A 27380-nucleotide genomic window follows, 5' to 3' on the forward strand; every position below is an offset into this window, starting at 1 on the left:
TTCCATCGATTAAAACACAACTGTATGACTTTTATAATTGCAATCATTAAGACTTTTTAATCTCTTTTACCTATGTTGATGTAGATGTTAATATAAAGGATGGTATTGCTCCATCAGCATCACAAATAAAACTTGAAATTCAAGTGGATCAATTTATTTGTGATGCTGATGAGTGGAACAAAGGGTTTTGCTTTGGAAGCCTCAAAGGAGAATAGAAGTGAGAGATGAGCACGGGAGAGAAAAATTGATCCGCCGTTTTTTGCCTTTTCAGAGATATTTTGAGTTAAAATATTGTGTAATAAATTAAGAGTTAATTACATTTACACCCCCTGAGATTTATCATCTTTTCACATACACTTCTTGGGGTTTTAACAATTACATATACACTCCCTGAGGTTTCAAAACTGTTGCATATAACCTCCTATAATGAGACGGAAAATAATGAGAAATTATGCAAAAAGGTATGCTAAGGGGTTAAATAGCCTAATAAGATTACTCAAAGTGTAAGGTCCAACCTCAATACAAATATTTTCTTTTTTGTTTATTTATTTTTTTTCTTTTGTAGGAGGTTATATGCAATAGTTTTGAAACCTCAGAAGGTATATGTATAATTTTTGAAATCCTAGGGAGTGTGTGAAAAGACGATAAACCTCAGGGAGTGTAAGTGTAATTAACTCAATAAATTAAATAAAAATCAAACTTAAGTATTACAGGTGTCACATTTTTATTGGTTTGTAACACCAAGTCAGATTGCTGACCTGGCACCACAGTTACATGCAAGTTCTTCTTTTGGAGGATTGGGTATTCGGAATGCTGAAGGTTCTCTAATGGTTACAGCGAGGGGTGGAATTGGTTTGGTAACCGAACTAATATCTCACCACCGACTACCGAACCGCCATAGGCGGTATGGTATGGCCAGATTTGAAACTGCCACCGACTGCTTCAGTTTTGGTAGATCGGTTTTGGCAGCGAAAGTGAGCTAAAGAGATGTGTATTTGCCACATCTTATTTTGCACACATCATTTTTTATTTGCCACATCATAATAATCTTATTATTATTAAAAAACTATATAATCCAACCTAAATTAGGACTTAATTAATAAGAGATGTGTATTGTATATTCTTCGTCATTAAGGACCTCTCCTGCATGAGCCTAGATCCTCTCCAATACTTTTTTCTTCCTCTTTTCTCTCCCATTAAATCTGAATCATCGATCTAACTCGTTAAAACAAGATCTTTCTGTTATTCTTTTAGGAGAATAAGAGAAATCTTCATCATCTTAATTCTTTATTTAATGATTTCTCTGAGAAACAATTGTTTATTCATAACCCAAGCTTAATTGTTGACGTCTCCAGCTTCTTCATCTCTCTTTTCTATTGCTGATATTGGAAAGCATGTTAAGGTCCAAATCATATCATCATCATTTCACTTTTTCTGCAAATATTCCTTCTAATTGCAAATAAATTTATCCAAAATATTATTAAATGATAATCATCAAGAACAGTGGATAGGTATAATCCAATCCATGAAGGCACAGCAAGTGGCTTTATTGCTGCATTTCCCCCTCTCTTTTTTTTCAATTTCTTTAGAATGGGGAAATAAAAAGAAATGGCATCATTAAGTAATTTAGTAGAAGAGAATGAACTAAATTAAGAACCTTCAATTCAATTTAAATTAAGAACTCTATTTGCATTCAATCTAATGACTGCTAAATAAGTTTGGCCATCAGTGACTTAGACCGCAGAATATGAAACATTAAAAGAAGCATATATTTTTTTTTTTTTCAAAAGTTCATTTATGGCCATTGGATCTAGTCTAATGAAGTGGAATGGTTGAGATTAGAAGCAGAGGAGAGGACCCAAATTCATTTAGGTTTAATTTGCAAAAATTTTTAAAAAGTTAAAATAGTCTTTCTAAAATCTGATGTGACAATGTCATGTCATTAGGGTACTCTAGCACTCCTCTTAATATTTTTACTTTTCAGAAAAATATAATTAAGAGCAAACAAATCGATGCTTAGTTCTTCTAGATAGCACAACATGTCAAGATTTAAACATTATTGATTTATCTGTATGATTGATATATTGTGATGTGTTGAAATGCATAATTGAGCCTTTATTAATTACATTGACGAAAAGGCCACTTTCAAAATAAGTAAAGCTAGTTAGTGGCATCAATATGTCCTCCAACCCTATCAATCACCATTTGGTCTAGTTGATGGCATTTAATCTGTCTTTTGTTTTTGTCAGAAAGAGATCTTGAGTTCAAACTTCATAAATAACAAACAAAAAAAAAAAAAACATGTCCCCTACCACTTTTAATTTTGTTATACCATCTAATACGATTAGGAATTTCATGAGACACATGCACTATTACACATTTTGAAAAATGTGACTGAATCTCATACAAGAAGAAATTGAAGAAAAAAAATATTTTTATTATTTTTTTAAATTGACCTATTCGGTATAAATTCGTAACAAAGAGGATTAATGAAAATTTAAAATATATATATATATATATATAAGGGGGTGTGGGAGAAGGGAGGAGCAAAATATTAAGAAAAACAGCCGCTTTCTCACACCCTTTAAAATATTTGAGAATAGAGTTGGAAAAGAATCACATATTTACGAGAAACAATTTTCAATATGTAAAAATTAACCTCGTAAAAGCCAATGAAAATCTTGTAATATGATCCTATTTGTTCCAGATTTTTGCACCATTGACAGTCCACAAACTTTACCACAACTCACAGTTGTTTTTGCAAATTTTATTTTTAGATTCTATGATCTACCAATTTTTTCTCGTTTCTCAAAGTCTATTATGTCAATTCTGCTAATTTTGAGAGTACTGAAATTGACATAATGGACTTAAGTGAAAAATGGGAGGGAAATTATTGAACCATAGAATCTAAAATTAAAATTGGTAAACTCAGGTGAGAATCTTATTAAAGTTCACAAATTGTTGTTATAATTAAGCCTAATAAAGAAAACAAATTTCTACGAACCCTAACAAAACCATGAATGTATATATCCAACTAACTTCTCAAGTACTGAAGGTAGAATTCCCTCCCATATCATCAACCATATGGTCTGGAAGTCAATTTGGACAGTCCTTGCCACTCCCAAAGTCAAGAATTTCATCTGGAGGGATATGTCTAACTACCTCGCTACCTATCACAATCTATTTCGCAGTCACTCGAGGTAGAGGTTCTGTTGAAAATCTTGTAAAAACTCATTTGTTTTTCGAACATTACCCAATTTCTACATTATTTGAAATTATACATGATTATATTCCATTCTCAACAATCAAACCATAGAGCTCAACATCTGCATCCTTACACATACACATGCAATAAGGCCAAAGAGTTATGATGTTGCACAACTAACCAAAATTGATCACAAAATTTTCCATTAGCTGATAAGACTTGTGTTCGGCCAAGTTGCTTCTCTTATTTATACACATCCAAATTATCTAATTAGCACAATGCCAGCATCTAATAGAAGCATAAAACTAAAAAACATCTACACAATCACACTAATTGGAGAATCAGATCAAACCAATTCCATGATAAGAAGCATGCTGGAAATTGATGGAATTACAAATTTACAATGCAGCATGCTACCTCAGAATATGGACAGGTTCTGATGAAAAGATAACCAAACCAGTTTGTTTGCTGAGTAATTACAAAGGTTGAACACTTCATTATTACAGCAGCTGCTTGATAATGATTTGATATTCCAACTGAACAATTATTATTTCCCAGGAAAGCCTGCAGAAGAATATCATCAAAATAGGATTAACAAACTAAAAGTGGCAAGAAACTACAAGCAAAATAAAATTTAAATACTCAATCCAATAGTTTGAGACCAATGCCACAGACTAACCCTTTATAATCCCATCTCTGTGGTCTTCTCTTTATTAGATGTTGGCATATGCTAGATGAATAGTGGTGGACAGCAATAATTTGATTTATTCTGATGGGAAAATAATTTAATTATCAAAATTATATGATTAAAATGTTGAAGATAAAATGCGTCTGCTGCAAATCTAACAGAGCAGATATGGCATCGCAAAGGAATTATACCTAAATACAACTCCATCAGCATCAGCAGATATGGCAGACTTTATATGTCAGAAATATAGAGAGGAATAAAAATGCCACTCATCTAAGATATTCTCCAATTCATGCTCTTTCTACTCTGGCCATGACCACTGCAAGGTCAATCTGCATTTCTTTTACTCCTTAAAAGTGATTTAAGTAATATATGGTTTAGTTAATAATTTGTGAGAACTTGCCCAATAAACCAAAATTCAGTTTTTCGGCACCTGGCAGGCAAATTGGTTCATCTTCTGAGGCGATATAGATTGTAGAACAAGGGATATAATAAGACATGTAGAAGAGTCCCAATGAAGCTGCTCATTAGTCTGCAAAATTCGCCCTCTCTCTGTTGTGAGAATATTATGTATTATCTTCAACATTAATTCTTACTAATATTCTCCATCACTTTCATCTTAAGAGGAATAAACAAAACAAAACATCTGGAATTACCTAATTAAACAACTAACATTAATAGTAGCTGGACTTCGTTATTGTATCACATCTTCTTCCATCAACATCAAGGTTGGCTAACCTATGAAATAAAATTCAAAAGGCTGGGACCAGTCTAGTTTGACTTATTTTCTTAATGAAATAACCAATTCCACAAAAGAGAAAGTTACATTCAAAGCTAGTAATTAATTCCAATGCCACTAACTAATAGAGAATGAAAATTGAATTGCTAACCTAATTAACTACAGTTTTGTAACTAATACACAGAACTCAATCATGAAATCACTGTCCATCTTGTTCCATGTATATGGTTCTGGTACGGGGCAATACCCCTTCCTTTCAAAATGACATGAAAAGTTATTCAGTTCACAATACACAGGGAAAGCAACATTGTCATTAAAGATGTACTGAGACCAACGCTCAAACAGAAATCAGAAATTCAAACAGCAAGCCCTAAAATACAGATATCAGAAATTCAAACACAATTCACAGATATTAAAATTTCAAACATATATCAGACAGAAATTCGAGTGGCAGATAAATCGAGAAAACTGAGAACTTACAAATATCTAAAGTCTAAAAAGGAATCCAGAAAACAAATACAAAATGAAAAAGAAAGATAGAGAACTCAGTAATGACTGAAAATCAAGAAAGATGCAGATGACTGAGAAATAAGTGAATCAAAAATTATACATTAAACTGTTAAGGGACATTTTGCTCCACAAATAGAACCATACAAGGTCAAACCTCATCTCACGTCCCTTGCATACCCACAAGAACAGGCAACCACTTCAACCATAAAGCCCCAGCCCCACAACAAACTATCACTGCACCAGCACCAGCACCACCACAATCATCCAACCTGCCACAACTACCAACCACCTGCCTCACAGTCACAGCCACCTGTAAAGACCAGAAGCATCTACATATGCTAATAAATGACATATACAAGGCATATGTGCAGCTGTTTAAAAGTTCATTGTGACAGTAAGAAGGATCTGTTTCAACTTTCAATTTCAAAAGATGCATATTAACTTCATAATTATTTTTGTATCAAGGGCAACAAAGCAGGATCTACTTTATCTTTAGACAATAGATCAATTATCAATTCCACTGTTGATGCATCTGCTGAGAAACCCCTCTCCCTCATTTCATGAATAATTCCCATCACCTTTAGTGTCTCATTATTATTTAGAAACCCTCGGATAATTGTGTTATAGGTACAATCATCTGGAGAACAGCCTTTGTCTTCCATTTCTCTAAACAACTTTTCTGCTTCACTTACTAGGCCCTCGGTACAAAGTCCACTAATCATTACATTATATGTCCACACATCAGGTTGAAGTCCTTTTGATGATAAACCGCAAAAGAGATCCCTTGATGATTCAATTTTTCCAGCTTTGCACAAAGCTTTGATAAGAATATTGTAAATCACAATATTCAGATCCAACTTCTTGCCTTCCATCTCTCTAAACAATTCTATTGTCATAGCAAGTTGTTGGTTTTTACACAGGCCATCCAGTAAAACAGCATAGGTTCTAATATTTGGAAGTTGGCCACAAGCTTGCATCGTAGAGAACAAGTTTTGCGCATCTTGTATTCTCCCCACTTTGCAAAAACCACCCACAATAGTGGTATAAGTAATGGTATTTGGAACAACTCCCTTAAGAGACATTTCCCCAAAAAGCATCACGGCCTGGTCGATCTTATTATGCTTACAATATCCATTTATCAATATGTTATAAGTAAAAGAATTAACTATGAAACCCTTGCAAGCCATTAAATCAAAAACTTTTTTTGCCTCGTCCATTTCTCCTCGTAGACAATGACCATCCAGAAGCGAATTGTATGTAACTGTATCAGGTTCAATATCTCTTTGAATCATCATTTCAACCACTTTTTTTGCTTTCACAACCATCCCATTCTTACAAAGTGCATCTACCAAGACATTGAATGTATGTACATTAGGAAAGACCTTTTTACTCACCATTTCTTTCAACAATCTCGTAGCTTCTTCCCACTCGCCCAATTTGCAAACTCCATCAATCAAAGAGGTATAGGTAATGACGTCTGGGCCAATACCCCTACTAATCATTTCTGTTAAGAGGTTCAATGCATCCGCCACTAGTGTGTACTTACAAAGACTGTCAATTATTGTGTTATAGATAAATACATTGGGCTTGCAAGCTCCTTCTTCCATCTTCCTAAGCAATTGAATAGCCGCCCGATTGTTACCCAGTTTGCAAAAGGCCCTTGTTAAGGTACCAAATGTTACCACATCAGGCTTACAACCTCCCTCCACCATCTTGCTGTACAGTCCTGTGGCCTCAGAAACTCTATTCTCAAGAAGAAAGCCATTGATTAGAGTGGTGAAGGTTGTGACTTCTGGTTCAAAGCCAAATTTGAAGAATTTTCCCAAGACAGATAAACTGCAGTCCATTTGGTTCAAATGGCAAAAGCAATTTATGATAATATTCAAAGAATAATCATTGGGAACAATTTGCAACAGACCCATTTGGTTATACAAAGAAATGACTGCCGAATAATGTTTCAGTTTCGCAAGTTGACCGCAGATTTTATTAAAACGGACAACTGAAGGCAGAGGACGCATTTGAAGCATGTAATTGAACAAATTTAAAGCATCATCAAGATTAGTGACTTTAGGTGGGTCGCTCACAAGCTTCATTATCTGAGCATTTCTAAAACTGCTTGGCTTTGAGGATTGAGAATGAAACGAGGCTAAGAAATTGTTGAAGAAAACAAGAGTAGAGTGAAGACAAGATATACCTCTGTGTGTGTTGCAATAAGAAGCAGTTCTCCGCATCATCATCTTCAATTTCTCTCTGAGTCTGAGCCAACAGTGAGATAAAGTTGGGAAGAAAGCTTAATTGGCTTCCCTTCCGAAAGCTCAAGTCTGTGATTTTAGCTAGAGAGGGTTTTCCCCACAAACCACACGCGAGGACGCGAAATATGCCAAAATTTTACGTGCATTATTAGTTTGAGTGAATTATAATTTACAACTAGGTTTAAGGTGCTTTACAAATTGCATTCTATAATTTCAATTTTTTTTAATTTAATATTTAATATTTTAATTTATTTATATTTGACTACTGTCTAATTATACATTAATAGATGACTTGACAATTGCAGATCTCACATTTTTGCCAACCTAAATGACCTATCTTCTTATTATTCTTCATGTGTATTTTCAGTACATCAAGTTTGATACAGATATCCACATCAAACAACTGAAGCACTTCTTTTGGAGCAGTTTGAGAAGTCGTTCTGCCTTATGAGTCAACAAAATGTGGAACCCTCAACTGTCATGTCATTAATTAATGTTTGATTAGCCAGTCAGACAAACAACAATAATCAATTGTAAGTAGATCAAAACGTTTGGTACTAAATTTAAAAAACTAAAACGATAAGGTACAAGTTGTGAAACCCCTAAACCTCATGGGTGCAAGTTGTAATTTGAGCATTTTTAATAAAGGGTTGATATGCACACCCATCTTCATCTCACTATACACCACTTTTTCACCACACACCCATTTTTCTTTTTAATTTATTTAATATTTCAATACACACCCTAAAATTTTTAAAATACCCTCATTACAAAAACAAAAACAAAAACAAAAAAACCCCTAAATCCCAGCCACCCCACCCTTGACCCTATTCCCACCCCTGCGCCGCCACTGTTGCCAGCAATTCAACTCATCAGCCTCTCCTTCTCTCTTTCCCTCCCTCTCATCTCCCCTTTCTCTCCCTTTCTTTGTCTTGCTTCTCTCCTCTTGTTGGAAATTGATTATATAAACGCAACGAAATTTAAAATTTATATGATTATGCTTCGAATTAAAATATAATGCAATAAAAGATAATTTAACCAAGGAGGATTCTAATCTTGTTCTCTTGATCAGAAGCCCATCAAGGTGCAAATCCACAAGCTCTCCATCAATTAGTCCTTCTAGTCACACAAGTGTATGACTACTAATAAATCTACGCTAAGAGGAGATGGAGGGATGAACTTGTTGGAGAATGAGAATGATAGTTCTCTTCTCACAAGTATGGTCTTTGAGAAATAGAAAAAACGTAGAGTGATCTTTATTGAATTATTGAGGCTTCTCTTATAATGACTCCTTGAGTGGAAAACTATTTTCCACCAAAAAGGGGGTCGGCCACCTAATCTTATGGACCAAGTTTGTTGGTCAATTTGACTAGGTAATTAACCTTTAATTAATTTATTAATTAATTAACTCTTTAATTAATCAATAAGCCATTACTTCTATTTCTTTTCTATTAGTCTTAGGCCCAATTAATTAACTTATTAATTAATTATGTTAAAGTCCATTTCTAATACCATCTCACACCTTAGCACGTGACTTCTTAGGTTTCAATTGAATCCGGCACTGAATTTAGGACATATTCCTAAAGCAACCTAATCTGGGTAAAATTATCATTTTAGCATTAGGTCTCCACAAGCCATGATTGACACCTAGTAGCGTGTCATGGCTACCCAGATTAACCGGAAGAGAGAAAAACTTATTCCATTTTGATTGCAAAACAATACAGTCTATCTATCGTTCTATGTTCTTGAATCATGGTCGGGTATGGAATACTGTCAACCCTAGTATGATCCTTGAGGTCCAACACTTATGTATAGATTTCATCCGATCAAGGAAGCTTTTTTACATGATATAGTACTCTGGCCAGAGATTCCTGAATCTAGACATTTGTTGCCTCTTGGAACATCTCTCCTATTACCAGGAGTGATAGAGCCTTTGTTGAACACACACATATCCTCATACGTCAGTGACTATGCCCCATCTGTACCTTTAACTAAACTCTAGGAACCTAGTCTTATGATACAGTCAAAGCATAGCGACCAAGCGCACAAGATAACTATGGCGTCTCAAGTATAGGGACCAGTTGTATTATCAAGGCTTAACGAATTCCTATTGACAGGTGAGAGAACTCCATAATAGGTATTCGTTCTGTCGATTACATTCAATAAACCATTTATTAGTACCCATGATCTTCTCTAAGTGTTTCTACACTGATAATTTGAGACCAATTATCTTAAACTTTAAGCAGAGATATATCATGCTGGTCTTACCGGATTTGATATTGTCCATATATTAATCTTGCGACCAGGAATAGTTTTAGACCTTAAGTACTGAGGGATATAAGTCACATCATCCTAACTTCTTTAGGATATTATTTCCTTAACTTAAAATCATGGACCTCTTTTATGCATACACACATACATAGAGATATATTATGTATATGAATAATGACACATAAAAGACAAGTTTACCTGTGATGTTAGAAATATACACTATAGGTTATCAAAACGATTTGCATTAGAGCATATTCCAACACCTCTATCACTTTCTCTCCGCTCAGTTGTAGGGGCCGGCCTCCAGATCGGTGGACACCAACCACCAATCTAGAGGTCGGCAAGGTCGCGAGCCCCAACAACTGACTGGAGAGAGTGACAGAGGAGAAAAGCAAGAAAGATAAAGGGAGAGAGGAGAGAAAGGGAAGGACAGAGAAAGAGTGGTCGGGACTCGCTAGCTATAGTGGCGGCGCACGGTGAGGTCGAGGTTGGGGGTGGAGTCAGGACTTGCGGTGAGTGGGTTGGGGTAGATTGTCCTTTATGGTCATTTGGATTTGAGTTAAAATTGTAATTCACTAAATTAATAAAAGGGTTGGTGTATTAAGAGTAAGATGAGTGTGCATATAAGAGCCCTCTTTTAATAAGAGCATAAATACATAACATACTTCAGTTTTGGATGGTTTTGGGCTAATTACAGCTTACCCCTGAGGGTGAGGTGATTCACAACTTGCTCTATCTTTTCAATTTTTTCAATCTAATATTCAAGATTTTTAATTTTAGAAAATTAGGGTTAAATATCAAATTACAATAAATTTTCAATAAAATAGTAAGGGACTAACATGGACAGAACCTTTGGATTAGATCATAATCTAAACTAAAAGTTGATACTGAAATTGAAACGACAATTGAAAATTTTATATTTAAATTAAAATGGCATAAAGTTTTAGTAGTTAAAATGAAAAAACATTGTGATTTTGTACCTAAGGAAAATAAGCCTTTAATATAATATAACATTTCTGTTTGTCTGACAGTCAAGTTAGACGTTAAATGATGATGTGTGACATGTGGGGCCCACGTTTTAGCCAACCTGGAAGGTTGACCAACATCTCTTCAAGCTATTGGTTGGATTTCTAACTCGGTTTATAGATCCCAAACCCAAGTAATTTGGAACTTAGAGTTCTAGTATGTAAGCCATGTGTACAATATTTATATTTGTAGTTAGCTTAAAAGTGGCCCCACGCGTAACACGTGAGCATTTTACGTTTGATTGATAGTCAAACAAAAAGCAGTGCCAAATTGTTTCAAAATTAAACCCTTGGATACTAAATTGAAAAAATTGAAAAAATAGGATGCAAGTTGTAAATTACTTCAAACCTCAAGAGTGTTGGAAGTTGTAATTTGCGCTTTTATTTTTTAATACTATTGTTCATGAGATTTGAATTTAAGACATTCTTCCAAAAAAGAGGAGACTTGGTATCATCCGCTAAACCAAATGGTAATTAGCCTTAATTTTTTAATGTTCCAGACAAATAATTCAATTATAAGACAATTATGGACTCTCCCGACCTTTTTCCAGCTCTATACTACGCCAAAAAGAGAGTGACTAATGCCATAGGGTATCACTTGTCGATGACGCCTTACAAAGGAGTTGAATAATTTATAATTATTTCAATCTCATGAACATGGTTTTAATATGCTTCAGGATTAATTAGATTAAATCCATTTGCATGGAAGGAACTTATTTTATTATTGAAATAATTACTCATTACTACATCTTTGCCATGGTTTTTAACTTCTAATACCATTATTGTTAATATATAATAATCAGGTTAGTTTTATTAACAATCAGGGTTAGTTTTATTAACAATCAAGTCACTTTGAGTTGGTACCAATTAGTATTAGCCATCAAAGCAATCCAATGGTTGCTAATTTTTTAATTTTTTCAAAACTCTCTTAAACTCTCTCACGTGTCTCTCTCTCCCTTATTTCTAAAATTTATCTTCTCTTTCATCACTTTCTTAAACATCCTAAACATCTTCTTGAGCTAGTCTTGGGTGTACGAACACCTAGCTCGTAGGAGGTCCGGCTCCATTAGCGCCACAAACTCGGAGAACTCGACGAGTCTGTTGAAGTTCCGATCGGCTTTTTGGATGAGAGCCTCCAACTGGTGAGGGCTCGGCTTCAGCCTTAGCGAATGCAGTAGAGACCCCAGCTCCAGCTGCGTCAAGCTCCCGTCTTTGTTCCCCTCGAACGATCCAAACATCTCCCGCAACTCCGCGATCTGTTTGTCATCCAGCTTTTCCATTTTGCCGTTGCCCGCCACCGATTTCGATCCAATTTATTAATTAATCAAATAATTCAGATCCCGACTTTTCTCTCTTCTTATCAAGGTCTGTGCATGAGTATGTTTAGGTTCTTGATTTTTTTTGTTTAGTTCAGTTTCTGAAACTGCAGTTTTCTGCAATTTTTGGAACTGCAAGTGAACTGAAACTGCAAAAACTTCTACAGTTTCTGGAATTGTAAGTGAACTGAAACTGCAGTTTCTGGAACTGCAAATGAACTTTCTGCAGTTTTTGGAACTGCAAGTGAACTGAAACTACATAAACTGCAGTTTTTGGAATTGTAAGTGAACTGAAACTGCAGAACCAGCAATTTATTAGAGTTGAAACTGCAGTTTATTGGAGTTGCGGACTTGCAGTTTCAGTTTGTGTAAGTGAACTTTCTGCAGTTTCTGGAACTGTAAGTGAACTGAAACTGCAAAAACTGCAATTTATTAGAGTTGAAACTGTAATTTATTGGAGTTGCGGACTTATAGTTTCAGTTTCAGTTTTTTGGTGATGCATTGATGCTGGTATTTTGGAAGATGTCTGCATGTTATGTTTTTGTTATGTCTATTTTCGGATGATATTTTGGGATCTAGTGGTGGTGGTGGTGTGGTGTCTGCATGGTATTTTGGGATCTAGTAAGTGTGGTGTCCGCAAATGAATAATAGGATTGTGGTAGTTGGCCCGCAAAGAAAGAATGGGGCTTTAGGTGGTTTTGGTTAATAAATTTAAGTACCAATACCTGTATGTTAACGGACCCTTTATTATTTAGTTGTTTTTGAGAAATTTTAATTGTTAAGATTTTAGAGGCAATTAAATAATTTTGTGATTGATTTGTGTGAGAAAATTCATGTACATTTTAGTTGCATTAAATTTGATTAATTATACACCACTTAATTATTTTATGAAAGGTAGGCATGAACATAGATTACTATGCAAATTTAGATTTGTATTACATTTCTATTTAACTACTACATAGCAAAAGGGCTAAAAGTTTAACTCCCGGGTTTTGGGCTCTCGAAACCTAAACCTTAAGCCATAATTCTAAACTCGAAACCTCATTTATATACCCTAAATCAAATCAAGGGCAATGTCGTAATTTTATGTCCATAAATAATGAAATAACGGAATGAGCAAATTGGTATTTCCAACGCACCAAAATACATAACATCAGCAAGTGAATTTAACTTAGTAACTAATGTGGGATAAAATTTCAAAATTGATTGAAACTCATTTTAGTCACCCATATCCTTTCTTTTGGTGTACAAAATTGATTAAAACTCATTTTAGCTTACAAATTTCGGCAATGAAATGTATAAAATAGTTCCAAAATTTTGCACGAAATTCTGAAATTTGTGCCATCTCATGAGGGGAATTGGCAATGAAATATTTAAAATAAGTGACCAAATTTGTCGTCAAATAAAGTGAAATATTTAGAGTTCCCGAGCTTGAACTTCACTGCATGGGCAAACGACCATTTTGGTCCATGTAGTTAGGTGACTATTTCAATTTCATCCATGTTGTTTCAATTGTTTCAATCAAATCATCGTAATTTCAAAATTGCAAAAGTCCAAAATTAAATTTACATCAATTTTTAGATGGTAGAACCGTTAAGGTATAGGTATAAATGTTGCAATGCCGACAGTCATAATCTTTTTGTTCTTGAACCATTATATTCCTACCTTAACGATTCTACCATCTAAAAACTTGATACGAATCTAATTTTAGGCCTGATTAAAATAATTTCGAAACTACGAAGACTTAATTGAAACAATTGAAACAACATGAACAAAATTAAAATAACCACCAAACTAGATGGACCAAAATGGTTGTTTGCCGTTTTAAACCAAGTTAGAATGCCTGAGCGGGTTTTTTCTTTTCGAACAGGCCCATCAGGCTTCAACCAACAGATCATTTTTGCATCCCTATTCCTTGTTAATCAGCTAATATCCAATTGTCAATTAAAATGGCACCGCAGCCTAAAAATCTTAACGATAGCCAAAAGAGGGAAGATTTACATGCCACTCTCCTAAGAAAGGAAAGTGAAGACTTTCATTAATGTCAACTTATTTACACTTCTTCAACATGTCCAGCTACAACCAATAATAACTATATTTTACAAAGGACTGTTATTTTGTCCTTCCTACAATAAAATTACAAATAATAATAAATAATCGGAAGTAAATGACAATCAAAAGCACACCAAGACATGGAACCTTCAATATAACCGGATGACATAGAAGATATAGAACCCATTTCCTGGGCCAAAATGCATTTCCTGTACAAAACCTAAGATACATAATTTTCTGAGCTGCGAAAGATTTCATCAGCATGGGCTGCTGGCACATAAACTGCATCCTCCAATGAACTGTGTGTTCGGCCGTAAAATAAGTAAACAAACACTCCTATTATCAGCCATACAGTAACACGGGCCCAGGTGTCCGCTCTGGAAATGAAACAATATTGTTATTCTTTTATAAATGAAAGAAAATTTACAGACGACGGAGGTTAGACAACAGAGCATTCAGGAGAAATTAAGGAAGCTATTAGAACCAAAGATGGCAATGTACATAACAGTAATAAAATCAACTCTTTGATTGGATATTTACCCAAGATTAATGTCCTGGGCCAAAATGCATTTCCTGTACAAAACCTAAGATACATAATTTTCTGAGCTGCGAAAGATTTCATCAGCATGGGCTGCTGGCACATAAACTGCATCCTCCAATGAACTGTGTGTTCGGCCGTAAAATAAGTAAACAAACACTCCTATTATCAGCCATACAGTAACACGGGCCCAGGTGTCCGCTCTGGAAATGAAACAATATTGTTATTCTTTTATAAATGAAAGAAAATTTACAGACGACGGAGGTTAGACAACAGAGCATTCAGGAGAAATTAAGGAAGCTATTAGAACCAAAGATGGCAATGTACATAACAGTAATAAAATCAACTCTTTGATTGGATATTTACCCAAGATTAATGAGTAAGTAGACGTTGATGAGAATACAGAAAATAGGTAGCAATGGCACAAATGGGCAAATGAAACCTGAAAGGAAACCAACAATTTATAAAATGAAAAGCCAAATGGTAGTTTCCTGAATGAACAGTAACTCAACAATTTAATCCAACCTAAAATGAGATGAAGAATATATAAAAGTTTATAAATGGTGTTTTCATTGACTTCAAATGAGATCACAATGATAGCCCTCTCCTTTTCTCAAGTAGCTTCACTCGCCTATTAGTTAGCCCAATTGCGTGGTAAAACCTACTCTGAGACCATGTTAATGTTAGAGCATCCAACCCAAAATAAATTGCCTATGCGTCGAGAGACCCAATCCAGATTTTATATATTGATGCAAGGCTTCAAATACCCGACATGGATTTTAATATTCTCAACAAAGATCAAGACCAATTTCTTGAAATTGCATTTTTTTATGACATTCATGACTCGCTTTACCTTTTTTAATTATATATTTCCCTTTTAGATTTTATAATATAATTCCCTTTTACATTTTGTTGTTCACCCTCTTTTCTCTCTTTATTCTGGTAATAGATTTTGATTCTATACATGTTGCATACACCCTTGACACCTTGTCAATGAAATTTTCACTTATCATAAAATAGTGAGCATACCTCCTGTGTGTCCAAAGTTGTGCCGTGCATCATCTTGATCTATACAAGTGAGCACAATCAGACCTGATAGAACAAGAATCCCACCACCTCCACATAGCGTATAGCGAAGAAAGCTGAAAGTGAAATCAACAATATTTCTATAGAATTAATCATTGCGGAATAAAAACTTAAGAGATATGAGTGGAAAGTGAAAGATAAACTTAACAAAAGCAAAAAAGGAAAAATAAAATTCAAAACCAAGTCTTGGCAATCAATTCTAAGCAAACTGCTAGCTGTTTGACTAAATCATTCCTTTAGAATTTGTTTTTGCAGCTGAAAAATGAATGACTATAATAATGTATGTAACCAGAAAAATATCATTGTCAGAATAACCAAGCCTAGGCACCAAAATCAACCCACCTGGGGAGGCCCACATTTGAAGCTGAATATGTCAGGAGAATCACCCCAACACATGTGAATGTTATAGTCCAGCCAGCAATTTTTCGCCTGTTATCTTCACTTAGTGTGTCTGTAATAATCAACATTCATAGTGAAAAAGCATTTCAGAATGATCCAGATAGCAGTACTTAAAAATAGGTTCTGATACATATCCAATGTTCACGCATACATAAAGACATGCATACGTATATATATAGGTACATATAGAGTAATTTTTTTTGCCAGCCAGTTTGACTTGTTATGTTGTTAGACTGTTAATCAGGACTTTTGAGTATGTGAAACCACGCATGAATGTGCGGTCCTGATTAATAGTTTGGCAGCAATCATGTCAAACTGTTTGACAAAAGATCATTCCTTCTATATTGCCTTTTTATTATTGCAGTGGTTGAAAATTATAAGGCAAGAACAAGAGACTGTAAGGAACTTACAGTTAACAAGGGGTAGTTGCTTTTCAATTAGAGGAAGTTCAACCAAGATATCCACTTTGTCAAGTAGAGGTTCACTACTATCCTTGGAAGAGCCAACATTAGCCTTAACATCTTCCCCACTAATCTCTTGAGAATTCCTTCCAAGACGCAACGACACTGAATCAATGGACTCCTGAAGAGATGAAGGCAAAGGAACCTCATCTGGTGGGACATATCTGACTATCAGTACAGATATTGCTACCGTAGTGAATGCAAGAAGTGTGCCCACACTGACCTGCACAACATAGGCAACTATCTAAAGTCAGTCTCCACATCACACATTTTGTTTTCACTGAAAATTGTACATTCAAAACGACAGAAAAAAGAAGGGTGCCAACTTAAACAAGGGTAAAACAGATTGATTTCCATCTGGTACACTGTTACTTGAGTGATTATCATGATCCAGACAAGAAACTCCTCAACAGAAGCAGATCTTTATAGGATATTAATAATATCATGGATAAGAAATATTATGGCCAACATTTTCGAATTATATAAATTATATCATTATTGTTAAAAAGAAAAAAGGATATTACAGGATAGTTCACATGCATTGGATCCTCCCTTACAAAGTTAATGTCTGGCAAACCACAATTATAGCATTGACATTAATGTACTTGCACGTCTTCTCAGCATAACAATGAGTAAACAAGTGATCCACCTAACCAACAACAATATCAGATCTTTCCATGAAGTCAACTTACCATTCCTGCCAACTGTGAAACATCCATGAAGAATGCCAAGGTTGCAGCACCAATCCCCGTTGCTATTGTACTCTTGACAGGAACCTGGGTGTGTTTATTAATATCTGAGAAAAATGACGGCAGCAATCCATCTCTAGCCATTGCCATCAGGATTCGTGGCTAAGAAACAAGAATATAAAAGACATCCATATTTCATCAGATAAAATCAATTAAATAGAATAGTAGAAAAGAAAATATATTTCTCAGTGGTACAAGCAATAGGAGATTCATAGTAAAACAAGCAGAAGAGAGCTGAGACCATACATGGTAGATCTTCAATAGGAAGAGATACAAAAAACATGAAAAACCAGAAAAATGGATGGCGGACTGCATCTCCATCAGTTTGAAAATTAACTAAGAGATTTCCTTATTATTAGTAAGTCTGTGCAACATGAAGTTAAAATTTAGCAGAAAAGTGCGTTCTCATGGTAAGCGTTCAAATAACCACAGATTTGTAAATTGTCATTAGGTTGATTTCAGTAGCTGAAGCATGGAAACCTAAATATTTGAAATAATTCAAAAAAAAAAAAAAAAAAACACAAGATTCACAACTAAAAATGGAAACCAAAATATTTGACTAAGATTTAAATTTGAATATACCTTGAAAGTTGGAAACAATTGTTTGAAAATCAGGTATATTGAGTAAACAGGTTTGAAGGGTGGTATAGTGAAAAGTTAAAAAGTTTTGGAGCAAGGTTTGGTGCTACAGAGATGTGCTGTGTTAGAAATATTTTGGCTGGATGGAGACGGACCATTTTTGAAGGAGGAAGGGAGGAGAAGAGGGACCATTTGTGGGATAGAGTTCGATTCTGGACATCATTGTGGGCTTCGGTTTCCTATGAATTAGGAATTTGTCTTTTCATGCAATTTATTCTGATTGGAATGTTGTTGTTATATAATTCTTGTTTGTTGGTTTTCTAGTTATAGATGTGGTCTAAAAGAAGGATCTTTCTGTGTTGTAAATTTCTTCTTCTTTTTAATGAGAATTCTGTTTCATATGAAAAAAAAAAAAAAAGGATGATGAGTTATATGTTTTATATAAGTGGGGCATTTTAGGAATGTTGGGTGGGTATAGTGAACAAATGCCAAAAATTTTAAATGAAGTGGGGGTGTAATGAGCAAGGGGTACATTGAGCAAATGAAGGGGCACCAATAGAATTTCCCCCAAATTTCTATACAAAAACAGCAGTAAGGATGGATAATCATAAAACAAGTAATATACAGTTTAGGTACTTTATCAAGACAACAGAATGGGGGAAGGAAGCCTTTGGAAAAGGAGACTGGCTAATTCTAAAGTAATCTTTTGAAAACAGAAACTTTATTAATCAACAAGATCACAGTACAAACTGTGGACAAGGAGTCAACCTAAACTAAAGCATTATAATATCAAACTAAGTTATAATAACACACAACTGACATCCTACAAAATGAAACCAAATTCTAATCAGGTACTATTGCAATGCTGCTTCCAGTCTAAGAATATAGCAGAAAAAAGAAAATTCTCTGAACTCTGTAGAAATCAATGCCCAAAGAGATGACAAAAATCTGACTCTATCCCAAAGCTCCTCCACTGCCACCCATTCATAATCATAAAAAATTCTCTTATTTCTTCCAGCCAAATAACCCAAATCACTGCTAGCACCATACAGCCCCAAAGTGATTTAGCCATCTTGCCTCACCGAACACCTTATGCTTCTCGCTCAACAAAGAACAACAGCCCATTAGGATGACCCAACTCAGATTGACCTCCCTGAACAATTTTAGCCACTTAAAGCTGATGGACAATGTATACACATGTGATGTTTTCTTTTTTGAATCATATCACAAGTATTAGCTTTTCCAAGCACCAAAATCCAAGCCAACACCTTCACCTTGGGGGGAACCCTTTACTTTCCAAATCTGCTCATAGGGTTGAAATAATAGAGAGGCAGGATTATCACCCAAATACCCAAAATAAGATCTCCACGAGAAACTCCATAATGATTCTAATCTCCACCTTGGATCAGAACTAGCTCAATTAAGACATGCAGCTCTCTCTCTCTCTCTCTCTCTCTCTCTGTGTATATATATCTGTGTATCTATATAAGGAGACACATTTAAACATTTGGTCACATTCAAACACATGAATCCCTAACACACCTTTGGTTGGGAACATTCAAACCTCAAAATCCCAACCCACCTAACCTGCCTGACCTGTGCCAAGGACATGCATCAAAATCTACTTTTGCCAAAAACTTTGTGTAAGTCTCCAAGCAATGTAGTGTTTCTGAGATTAGAGTTTCAGTCTACTTTTGTTGAGCCCACACCTCTTTGACAGTGTTGATTTCATACACTACATGCTAATGTCACATGTCATATCTATCATGGTTTTTCTGTATTATAGAGCACATATGGAGTAATCTGAAATTCAAGTTCTAAAAACCATGTTGCACTCTCACTGAAATTGAACTCGACCTCTTAAAAACAATACTAACCATGATGCACTCAAACAACAATATAAAAAAACTTGACAATTATAGTACCCAAAAAAAAAATAACAATTAGGTGTGTGGATCATATACATTACATAGTCAATGATCCATGACATAGTCAATTAACACAAGCTAACAAGAAAGAAATTTTAGGAATTTTTCAATGAAGAAAAACCATAAAAAACCAATTCAAATACCTGAGGAAGAATAGAACCCATCAATGTTGAGCACAGAGCAGTCACAGCTCCAACAGTTATCACATACCTTCAAAGCAGGAAAGTAGCCGTCAATTCACAAAATTTTAACTTAATTGCCCAAAGAAATGTCAAGAAGCGGCAAACATGCAAAATTATACACTTACGCAGCCCATTGCATCCCATGGCTAGCAAATGCAGAGGAGATGGGTGTGTCAGGATCCATTGCATAATAAGGCACTAAACCAACAATGACTATTGAAACCAACATATACAATGCACAGCAAATAGATAGTGCAGCACCAATACCCACTGGCAAATCTCGTTGTGGGTTCTTCACCTTTGAAAAACATGAAGGCACAGTTCAAATTCTACACAAGTTAAACCATAAACATCTCTATAGTCTTATAAGATTAATATTTCTGATGACATAACAAGAACATATTTACCTCTTCCGCAGTGCTGGCAACTGAATCAAAACCAATGTATGCAAAGAAGACAGTTGCAGACCCAGCAAGCATACCATTCACCCCAAAGGGAAAGTACCTGTTGCATCAATAAATAGGAAAGATAATTGAAAATTTTCTTCTAGAAAAATTATGAGTGGATATACAAATCGGGATGCCAAATACCCTGTCGGAAGTTCATATCCAGCCCAGCCAGACTTGAAACCCAAATAAGTACCAGCTGCTATGACAAATATCATTGCACATACATTGGCTATGGTCGCAATGCCTTGTGCCATAGTACTCTGCAGAATTCAAGCATTCCATCAAAGGAGATTACAAAAATATTATCATACAAAGAAAAATATGTTTGGCAAGTTCAAGGATCTATTTCATCTTACACAAAAGGAAAAAGAACAAGATACATACATACCTCCTTGATTCCCACACACAAGAGCCCTGTGACAATAAATACTAGAATTGCTGCACATGGGTCAACCATAATATCAAGGGCAGGAACATATTGTCGGGCTAGAAAAGCAGGCAGACTATCTGGTCCTCCAAAGAGTAATGCCTTCAAATAGAAAAACAAGCACATATAAAGACATATGTCCTACACTAAATTCTTAAAAAATTTGTCAAAGCATGCAGGGAAGGATCTTGAAAGATTTTAACATGAAAAAGAAAAAGATACTGCTACATTTGTTCCTTAAGAAACTGATAAAATGAAGCAGAATCAGAAATTCCTATCATGGAAGAAGGACTCATGCACTTCAAGGAATTTAAAATCGTGGCCAAAATTCAACCAGGACAGGGGCACAGAGGGCATGCACTTTCCATGTCTTCTTTTGCTGACATTCCAGCAATTTAATGCACATATTGCTCACACTAAATTGCCAGCATCTTAGAAGAATTGCCCATATGTCCAGTAGTATACTATACAAAAGGGACTAAAGCACATAATACACTCATTAGATATTTTAGAACATACAACAAATAAGTTAGAAATGGTTGCACTCTAGAATAATTAGGAAAAATTTGCAAGTTCTACCAGTTCCAGCTCTGCAGACAATAAACTTAAACAAATATATGCTCTGAGCTTCACTAAATGGGAGAAAGATTAAAGTAAAAATTATCTTGCAGAAAGATACATAAAGTAAATAGTTCACGAAAATTAACTGTACCAGATTAGGGGATATGCCACGAGCGACAGCTGAACCACCAATTGTATATTCGAGAATCAAAGCCCAACCGACCAACCAAGCAACACTGCAAACAATGATAGTATCAATATCACTGACTGATGCATGGTACAAACATTTTTTGTTGAACAAGAATGGTCACTCCCTCTTTTTTCTTTTCAAAGTGCTAATGCACAACACCTTAATGATAGAAGAATCAGTGAGAAATTACCCTTCTCCAATGCATATGTATGAATAGTGATAGGCGCTCCCAGCAGATGGGCAACGACTTGCAAGCTCAGCATAACAAAAGGCTGAAAGAGCTGCCGCTATTCCAGCTATTAGAAAGGAAATTGCCAGGGCTGGTCCAGAATGCTCTCTAGCAACCGTTCCAACAAGAATATAGACTCCTGCTCCGACTGTTGAGCCAACTCCTAATCAAAGTGTACAAGAACCAAAGGTAAACTATTTGTGAAAGACGAAGTAAATCATAAGTCCAAAAAATGGAAGTAACTTGTTTCATTTATCACTTAGAAATTTGAAGTGGTACTGACATGTGTCTGTGTGTGTCTGTGTGTGTATTGCGTAAATATCAATTATGTAAGACAGATATCAGAGTAAAAAGTTAATAAGAATAGTAATTACCTAAATCCTATGCAAGGATTAGTAATAAGTTAGAAATTCTATGATGAATGGTGCATAATAAAATTAGAAAGCTTAAGCATACCATAAACCTGAACTTTAAAGTGAAGCACAGAACAGTAAGACAAAATTCCTACAAGTTAAGCAAATCTAATGCAACAAAGTTGAGAGGAAAAATAAATAAATTCAAGGGACCAAAATTTAAACCAATTACAAGAATACAGCAGAGAAACCAAAACCCCATCAGCATCATCTCATCTAAAATACAACATCAAATGAATTTAAAACTTTTAAGATGAGATTATGCAAAAAACACAAAACACTCATCAGAACAAGAATATGATTAAGAAGGACAAGTTTACCAATTGCAACTAGATGGGGAACAGTTAACTCCTTGGCCAATTGATGACCCCTAGACTTTACATGAACAGAATCCACCTGCTTCCTCCTTACCAAGCTATTAAAACCACCCCATGAACCCTGTTTTCCACTTCCTCCACAACCCTCTTGTGAACCAGCCAAGAAGCCCATCAAAGAAAAACCACAAACTCCTTCAAAGCTCAAAACTTTGGTCTTCTAAGGCTGAATTAGAGAAAAATACAAACTGGGTCTCTTTCCTTTGATCCTAAATAGAAGTTATGTTCAATCCCCGCACTCCCGGACACATAATCTGATACAGAGTTTTGAGAGCTTTGCTCCAAACCGGGAAGCGGGCGGATCAAAGAAAGAAGGGGAGGATTTTCCCTGTATTTCCTCCTCCTTGGGTTGTCTTGTCTTCGGTTGTTCTTTGCTTGGTTAGATAACAATCTGAAATAATTTGGAGTTGGTGTTTTTCTCTGAATTCTATTTTTGCTGCATTGGAAATTAGGTGCGTCCAAAAAGAACACGACAGGTAAATAGGAACTTGTGCCCAAAAAAAAAAAAAAAAGGAAATTAGGAATCTGGATTGCGTAGGTATTGGTCTCCGATTGGATGTGAAAGGCTTCTCAGGTACATGGGGGCCACACGGCCCATACTTATCTAAGGTGGCTCCAAACATTTTGCAAGTGGCTCGCATTACGTTGTCGATAAAAGAGAATGTATAAAATCCAAGATGTAAATTGTGTGTGCATTTTTTCTCAATAAACCTTGCGCCTTTTTCTTCTAGAATAATAAAAATGAAAAATTCATGCAGTGTTTAAATTATTATAATTCTTATTACGTCTTTAAACTAAGGCTCGTTTGATTCATGAAAAAATTAATTTCTTTACATTTTGTGAAGGGAAGAGAATGTGAAATTTATTTTCTTTGTGTTTGGTAATCCTAGAAGAGTAAACTAGGAAAATTTTGTTTTCATTCTTGGTCTGTATAAGAATTGAAAATAAAAAGTTTTAGTTTTTCAATTATATTCTCATTTATTAATCTATTATTTATTTAAGGAATAACTAGAAATGATATTTTAAAATAATAGTAGGGTTAGTTTTATCAAAAAAAAAGACAATAAATGTTTTCTCAAGACGGGAAAACAAAACCCAAGTTAGAGCAAGGGTTTCATTTCCCCTCCCCCTAATAAGGGCATCAGATTCCCTTGGGCCAGGAATTGATTTCCCTTCTATGTACTTATCAAACGTGGAAATGAAATTGATTTCTCATTCTTAAGCCTCCAAAACTTGAACCAAACGGCCTCTAATAGAAAATCCAAGTAAGTTCAAGGAATTTAAATTCCTCCTTTAACGAGTATTTTTTGATAAATCAATTCTTATGTCATTTACAATGAAAGAGAATGTAAGCTTCTTATACTGTGTTTATTATTGTTGGAAAAGTAAACTAAAAATTACCAGAAAAAAGTGCAATGAATGTTCCAAAGAGGGGGAAAAAAACAAAACCTAAGTTAGAAGGAGAGATTCATTTTTCCCTATGTGGGTAGGTCTGGATGGTTGCAGAGGGGGTGAGTGGGGCTGGTAGTGGGGTTTGTTTCGGGGGGATGGCAGGGGGAGGTGGTGCTGCGAGGCTTGGAAGGGAGAGATGGTGCTGCGAGGGAGAGGAGAGGCTTGCGGCGAGGTGGTGCGGCGAGGTGGAGGGGAAGGGAGGGGACGGCGAAAGGAGGGAGCGGGGAGGGAGAGGAAGTGGTAAGGGTAGAGGGAGAAGGAGAGGGAAGGGGGGAGGAGACGGGAGGAGACGAGAGGGAGAAGGGGGGCGGCTGACTCTCAAACCAGCAGCTTAGGGTTAGAGAATAGACATAAAAAGGATTATGCAATGAAATATGGTTTACTTGCTTAGATTTTCATGAGTCAGAAAACCATTTTTCATCTCTACACTTACCAAACGTGGGAATGAAATTGATTTTTCATTTTCAAACTTCCACAACTTGAACCAAACGGGCCTTAAATATATTTGTCAATCATGAAAATAAAATCTTATGCTCATTCTTAAACCCAAATCTGCTAACCAAACCAGACATTAGTTAATGCTTGGCTCATTACAGTACTTGCAAGGAGTTTACAAGTTTATTTTTCATAATGACTTTTAATACATGATTGTAATTGACTTACAAGGAAAACAATTCCTTGATCAATCCAAACATAGATTGCTACATAATCACTCCAAACTTAAAAAGGATAAATTATATTTTGGATATGATTCTATTTTTGTCTTTATAGTTATAGTTTTTTAATTACATCCATGTAGGGCACTATGTGATTTAGTGGATGCATTAATCATTGCTGGTTCCGAGGCATGGTGGCGGTGACCCATGCATGGAGAATGTAGAGTGTTCTTAATTGCGGCCTTAAATATTGGGTTGTTCCGCGACATCGTTTTATGAAGGAGGATGCTTGGCCTCATTTTTGTGTCTCCACAATCATCACCTCAAGATGTGAGGTTTATTAATGGTGGGTTTGGATCCAGGAATGATGATGAAATTTAAAGTCATAAAATTTGTAAAGTTTAACTAATCTATTAAATATGACAAAATTTAAAACGATGCAGGCGGTGACAGTGGTACAAAGCAAGAATGGTGTGTGTGTTTCTTTTCTTATTAAGTTTATGACTTCATTGCAAAAATTTTCCTGCACAAAATTTGAAGATTTCATTCTTGATGATATCAATTAAAGAAATTGGAGATCGTCATTTTTCAAATTCTGATTTTTAATGAAATGTTAAGTTTAATTCTTTCATCCAAACACACTATAAATGAGTTGATTGAGTAATGTAAAGATAGAGTGATCAATTGAGAAATAGTGTACAAGAGGTGTATCATATTGGGTACAAGCCACTACAATTTTCTAATGTAGGTTAACACTCCACAGTCTCACAAGTCTCACACGTGTAGTATTACTTAAGCCAAACACAGACAATTTATATTGAATGGTGTAGAGCACGTGTGGCTATTTAGTCCAATACGTTATTAAAACTGACTCTGATACCATGAATAGAATTATAGCATAAAATCTAAAACTCATTGGCAAGTACCGAAATGCTCAACTCCTTATAAGCCACTATACAAGGTTAATAATTTTTTAATATGAATAACACTCATTATACTCACACAATGTCAATTTTTCTCATAATGAAAGTGAAAATTTTATGTCGACGCAAGTAAATTTTGCCAAACCACTCAAATCTTGGTACTTTTGTGGTTCGTTTTCTTGGCTTGTTTAATTTCTTTATTATGTATTCCTTCCACCACATTATTATTATTTGTTGCGAGGAAAGAATACATATATTCCCAACATATGGAAGGTTATTATAAATATTTACTAGGATGATCACACACATACATGTGTAATGTGATGAAAATTATAATAGTTAGAGAAAAAAAACATGGTAATGTGTAAATACTAATAACCTTAACTTTTTAATTAAATATTAATTTTTTAAATAGAAGTTAATAACAGTGTAGAATAGGGATTTTTCAGCAATTTTAATAACCTCCAAGTGTCAACACATGATATTTTTGACAATTAATTTGATGGGAAAAATGATTTTGAACTCAATTATAATCGTTATAAAATAGAATGATGCAATCGTTAATATTGAAAAATGTAGTGAACAAAGTAAAATTAGATCCAATTATCCAAATTATATGCATTAAAGTAATTTATTTCAAGTAGTAATGAAGAGTGGGAAATACGTTAATGGCATATTTACTAATCCGTAATCGGATTAGAAGGAATTGAATTGATGAGGAATTGGATTGATGATAAATTGAATTGAGGAGAAATTGGATTCTCATTGAAATTGTTTATTAAACTATCATGAATCAGAGTATGAATGATATCATATGGACATTTAATTACTAAAATGTCCTTGTTCTAAATAAATTATTTTATATTCTAGTTAATAATATGATGGTATAATGAGAAAAAAAATAAGGAATTGGATTAACATCTTCCATCTAAGAATTCAATTCCTCTAAAATAAGGAATTAGATTACCATCTCCCATATGAGAATTCAATTCCTCCAAAATAAGGAATTGAATTCTTAATGTGGACCCCACTTATATTTTTATTATCATATGGTTAATAAATAAAGAAGTAATCCGTATTGGAATCAAATTCCTTATTTTGATTCTGATTACGGGTTAGTAAATATACTAGGTGGGGTGTATTGTATATGGATTTTAAAAGATTTTTGTGGAGTTTAAAAGTCATGTGATATTCAATTAAGACTTTTAAAGATTTAAAAAAGTCCGTAAAAATCTATATGTATTCAATTAAGAATTTTAAGGAGTCTATAAAAGTCATGTAGTATTCAATTAAGACTTTTAATGACTTTTAAAAAGTCTGTAAAAGTCTAGGTGTATTTAAAAAGTCATTGACTTTTATGAAATTCATTTAATGATGGATTTTAATAGACTTTGAAAGACTTTTATGTGTATTTCAAAGTCATTATAAATACAACCTCTCTCCTGTGGATTTCTAAGAATTTCTATAGACTCTGTAGAACTCCGTAGAATTCTATGAAAATTTGTAAATTCTACAAAAGTCTATTACTTAAAAAAAATTTATAAAAGTCTATATAAATCTATATACACTACACCTTTTATTAAAATTTTAATTATTTAATTCTCTTTTAATAGAATTAAAAAATCAATTATTAGGTCAAACCCAAAAATATAAAGCAGGTTCAAAAAATCATGTTGAGTACGTAAGAGTTGATACGTGAAATTTACTCAAGCTAAATTGATGAATT

The 27380-nt window shown here is 34.7% G+C and overlaps 1 protein-coding gene and 1 pseudogene across 2 annotated transcripts; both read right to left on the minus strand.

The window, feature by feature from the left end:
• Positions 1 to 3391: 3391 nt before the first annotated feature.
• On the minus strand, positions 3392 to 7492 carry LOC147282877 (uncharacterized; annotated as a pseudogene). The gene is made up of 3 exons (XR_015122855.1): positions 5243 to 7492; positions 3885 to 3974; positions 3392 to 3769 (listed from the first exon to the last, which is right to left on the minus strand). The product of XR_015122855.1 is annotated as an uncharacterized LOC147282877 (transcript).
• A 6510-nt stretch (positions 7493 to 14002) lies between these two features.
• LOC147282878 (cationic amino acid transporter 2, vacuolar-like) lies at positions 14003 to 23075 on the minus strand. Its single transcript, XM_086247076.1, has 15 exons — positions 22570 to 23075; positions 21798 to 21999; positions 21569 to 21653; positions 20818 to 20958; positions 20571 to 20689; positions 20388 to 20484; positions 20106 to 20278; positions 19942 to 20008; positions 17235 to 17393; positions 16492 to 16765; positions 16025 to 16133; positions 15626 to 15738; positions 14963 to 15038; positions 14599 to 14799; positions 14003 to 14435 (listed from the first exon to the last, which is right to left on the minus strand). The coding sequence occupies exons 1-14, from the start codon at positions 22736 to 22738 to the stop codon at positions 14643 to 14645; spliced, it is 1941 nt and encodes a 646-aa protein (XP_086103202.1). The 5' UTR covers positions 22739 to 23075; the 3' UTR covers positions 14003 to 14435; positions 14599 to 14642.
• Between the last annotated feature and the right edge of the window lie 4305 nt (positions 23076 to 27380).

The sequence above is a fragment of the Dryas octopetala genome, chromosome 6 (genome assembly GCF_963921425.1).
Source record: "Dryas octopetala chromosome 6, drDryOcto1.1, whole genome shotgun sequence".
In the NCBI taxonomy this organism is placed as follows: Eukaryota; Viridiplantae; Streptophyta; class Magnoliopsida; order Rosales; family Rosaceae; genus Dryas; species Dryas octopetala.

What these genes read in the sequence shown, in the direction of transcription:
- LOC147282878 (XM_086247076.1), bottom strand. Translation starts at nt 22,738, where the DNA reads ATGGGCTTCTTGGCTGGTTCACAAGAGGGTTGTGGAGGAAGTGGAAAA. An exon ending in TTGCCAGCACTGCGGAAGAG is followed by an intron (nt 20,279 to 20,387) that starts GTAAATATGTTC and finishes TGTTTTTCAAAG; the next exon opens with GTGAAGAACCCACAACGAGA. An exon ending in TACTTACTCATTAATCTTGG is followed by an intron (nt 14,800 to 14,962) that starts GTAAATATCCAA and finishes TTTCATTTCCAG; the next exon opens with AGCGGACACCTGGGCCCGTG.